This window comes from Miscanthus floridulus, chromosome 15 (assembly GCF_019320115.1).
Source record: "Miscanthus floridulus cultivar M001 chromosome 15, ASM1932011v1, whole genome shotgun sequence".
Lineage (NCBI taxonomy): Eukaryota > Viridiplantae > Streptophyta > Magnoliopsida > Poales > Poaceae > Miscanthus > Miscanthus floridulus.
The window spans coordinates 5,575,826-5,579,831 of NC_089594.1; the positions used below are offsets into that span (position 1 = coordinate 5,575,826).

A 4,006-nucleotide genomic window follows, 5' to 3' on the forward strand; every position below is an offset into this window, starting at 1 on the left:
CGACATTGCCCCTTGCAACCGCGCCGTCGTCCTCGACGTCCGCCCGTTCCGTCATCCTCGACGTCCGCCAGCGCCGTCGTCCTCGCCGTGAGTCAGCGCCGCCGGAACATCACCGCCTCGACATCCGCCAGCGCCTTCGTCCTCGACGTCCGCCCGCGACGTCGTCCTTCACTGTGCCATCGTCGTGACCCGCCGCGTCGACGCCGTGCGGCCGCGTCGTCGTCCTCGCCGTGCGTCAGCGCCGCCGGAACATCACCGCCTCGACGTCCGCGAGCGCCTTCGTCCTCGACGTCCGCCCGCGACGTCGTCCTTCACCGTGCCATCGCCGCGACCCGCCGCATCGACGCCGTGCGACCGCGTCGTCGTCCTCGCCGTGCGTCAGAGCCACCGGAACATCACCGCCTCGACGTCCGCCAGCGCCTTTGTCCTCGACGTCCGCCCGCGACGTCGTCCTTCACCGTGCCATCGTCGTGACCCGCCGCGTCGACGCCATGCGACCGCGTCGTCGTCCTCGCCGTGCGTCAGCGCCGCCGGAACATCACCGCCTCGACATCCGCCAGCGCCTTCGTCCTCGACGTCCACCCGCGACGTCGTCCTTCACCGTGCCATCGCCGCGACCCGCCGCGTCGACGCCGTGCGACCGCGTCGTCATCCTCGCCGTGCGTCAGCGCCACCGGAACATCACCGCCTCGACGTCCGCCAGCGCCTTCGTCCTCGACGTCCGCCCGCGACGTCGTCCTTCACCGTGCCAACGTCTTGACCCGCCGCGTCGACGCCGTGCGACCGCGTCGTCGTCCTCGCCGTGCGTCAGCGCCGCCAGAACGTCACCGCCTCGACGTCCGCCAGCGCCTTTGTCCTCGACGTCCGCCCGCGACGTCGTCCTTCAACGTGCCATCGCCACGACCCGCCGCGTTGACGCCATGCGACGCGTCGTCGTCCTCGCCGTGCGTCAGCGCCGCCGGAACATCACCGCCTCGACGTCCGCCAGCGCCTTCGTCCTCGATGTCCGCCTGCGACGTCGTCCTTCACCGTGCCAACGTCGTGACCCGCCGCGTCGACGCCGTGCGACCGCGTCGTCGTCCTCGCCGTGCGTCAGCGCCGCCGGAACATCACCGCCTCGACGTCCGCCAGCGCCTTCGTCCTCGACGTCCGCCCGCGATGTCGTCCTTCACCGTGCCAACGTCGTGACCCGCCGCGTCGACACCGTGCGACCGCGTCGTCGTCCTCGCCGTGCGTCAGCGCCGCCGGAACATCACCGCCTCGACGTCCGCCAGCGCCTTCGTCCTCGACGTCCACCCGCGACATCGTCCTTCACCGTGCCATCGCCGCGACCCGCCGCGTCGACGCCGTGCGACCGCGTCGTCGTCCTCGCTGTGCGTCAGCGCCGCCGGAACATCACCGCCTCGACGTCTGCCAGCGCCTTCGTCCTCGACGTCTGCCCGCGACGTCGTCCTTCACCGTGCCATCGCCGCGACCCGCCGCGTCGACGCCGTGCGACCGCGTCGTCGTCCTCGCCGTGCGTCAGCGCCGCCGGAACACCACCGCCTCGACGTCCACCATCGCCTTCGTCCTCGACGTCCGCCCGCGACGTCATCCTTCACCGTGCCATCGTCGCGACCCGCCGCGTCGACACCGTCCGACCACGTCGTCGTCCTCGCCGTGCTTTAGCGCCGCCGGAACACCACTGCCTCGACGTCCGCTAGTGCCTTCGTCCTCGGCGTCCGCCCGCGACGTCGTCCTTCACCGTGCCATCGCCGTGACCCGCCGCGTCGACGCCGTGCGACCGCGTCGTCGTCCTCGCTGTGCGTCAGCGCCACCGGAACACCAACGCCTCGACGTCTGCCAGTGCCTTCGTCCTCGACGTCCGCCCGCGACGTCGTCCTTCACCGTGCCATCGCCGTGACCCACCGCGTCGACGCCGTGCGACCGCGCCATCGTCCTCGCCGTGCGTCAGCGCTGCCGGAACATCACCGCCTCGACGTCCGCCAGCGCCTTCGTCCTTGACGTCCGCCCGCGACGTTGTCCTTCACCGTGCCATCGCCGTGACCCGCCACGTCGACGCCGTGCGACCGCGCCGTCGTCCTCGCCGTGCGTCAGCGCTGCCGGAACATTCTGCACAGTTTAGTCGTTGTCGCGCTCTGCTGTCTTCATCGCCCTCTCGACAAGGACGACTGCTGCAGTGGCTTGGCGAGTCGCCGCGCAACACCTCCCTCAGGCCCAGGTATTCGCTTCCTCTTCCCTGCAACCACCCATTCTATCCGTTTGAGGAGATTTTTTTATTCGATTGGGTGCCCATGGTGTGGCTGTCTCCTACGCCGTAAGATTTATGCCACTGAAATTGGACTAATATTGAGGATCATATTAGTTGATTGTCCATAAGATTTATTCTCCCGAAACTCAATTAAAAGGAAAGAACAAACATAAAGGATGGGACTTTACAAGGTTGGCCGATGTGGATCTATACATGTGGATCTATAAATGCAAGCTGAGATTATAATTTTGCTAAGATGCTCTGGCTGGTTTATGCAATTCCTTGTCGTACGTTTTAATTCCAAGTATGTTTTAATTCTGGTTGAAGCTGCCATATGCTATTATCTGAATCAATAAATGCCTTTTATTTTACATCTGATGTCCATTATTTGAGCTTAATTTTCTTAGATAGGTGCAGTGGGTTGAGAATATAAATAAAATGGATAAACACTGAGTAACCAATTGGGATATGACAGCCACATCTAACAGATTTAGATATGATATATATCTATGCATCTCATACGTGCTATACGCCGGCCCCAAGCTGTTGATTGGTTAAGTGGGTTCTTTGTTTCAGGTTTTGGATTCATCGAGACAAATAAACAGAGCACAAAGCACCAAACCAGGTTCACACTGCTCTCCATCCATTTATAGATGTGAATCTATAATTTTCATACCTGCACCAAGCTGTTTTAGTGGTGCATTGATTGTTTCAGGTTTTGGATTTATAGATTGAAAAATTTACCATGCTTTTATTGGGCGTGCAAGACTACTCTGAAGAAGCTGACGGAACATTCTAAGTCCCAGATTTTCATTTCGTAGCAATGGCAAAACATTATTTTAGCTCATGCCACTAATTTAGTTGCATGGACATGCCATTGAACTTTCAGATAATAAATTTCATATAATAAGTTGTTATTTTACTCCTTTTGCCACAATATTTTTTCTGAAATAAGTGTAATATAAACTGTGCACGATCCGACAATATAAACTTAATGGTATTTCTAATTTTCAAAACAATCAATTTGGTTTATTTATGCACTTTCTAATTTTATAAAACACAACCGATAGCTGTGTTTACCATGGTTTAGATTAATCACCATGGGCTTTTCTTTTTGTTACTTCATCACATTGATCTATGCAATAGTGATGGAGGCAGCAGATTCCTCAACTAGATTTTTTTTTCATTTGCACGCATTAAGTAAATTTCTTTGTGCTGATTTGTCAACCTCTTTTAATCTGCAAATCAATAATAGTGGGACAACTTTTTACAGGTAGTGTTGATGGACACGCCAAGGCCAACCGGTGATCGGGAACCTTTGGGAGACCTTACAAATACACCACATGGAGGTGTATAAACTTTTACAACATCCTGATATATTCTATGTTCATATGTTTGCAACTCCTCACCAAAATGTATTGAAGGGAACCATACACGATCGGGGTTGGTGAAACTAGATCGTGACCCTAATGAGCAGAGGAGTCAGAGGCACTGCTGATGTGGATGACACTGACACTAAAGAAAGATAACACTATTATTCATGAATTGGGTTCACTTTTTTATGCATTGCCTGAGATTGAATCATGCGTGTGTCCGTTTATTACAATTGTGCTTAGAAACCATCCTAGCGTGCTTGATTAAACTGGCATTCCATGATATATACGTTTTGGATATGCACCAGGTCCCATAAACCGGCTTGTCACGTGTCCAAAGGAGCGTAAGCATGATTATGATAGAGCACGAAATACTGTAATG

General features: G+C 56.1%; 1 protein-coding gene across 1 annotated transcript; it reads left to right on the forward strand.

The window, feature by feature from the left end:
- The first annotated feature begins 491 nt into the window (after positions 1-491).
- On the forward strand, positions 492-1,703 carry LOC136506888 (uncharacterized). Its single transcript, XM_066501777.1, has one exon. The coding sequence runs from the start codon at positions 492-494 to the stop codon at positions 1,701-1,703; it is 1,212 nt and encodes a 403-aa protein (XP_066357874.1).
- The last annotated feature ends 2,303 nt before the right edge of the window (positions 1,704-4,006 follow it).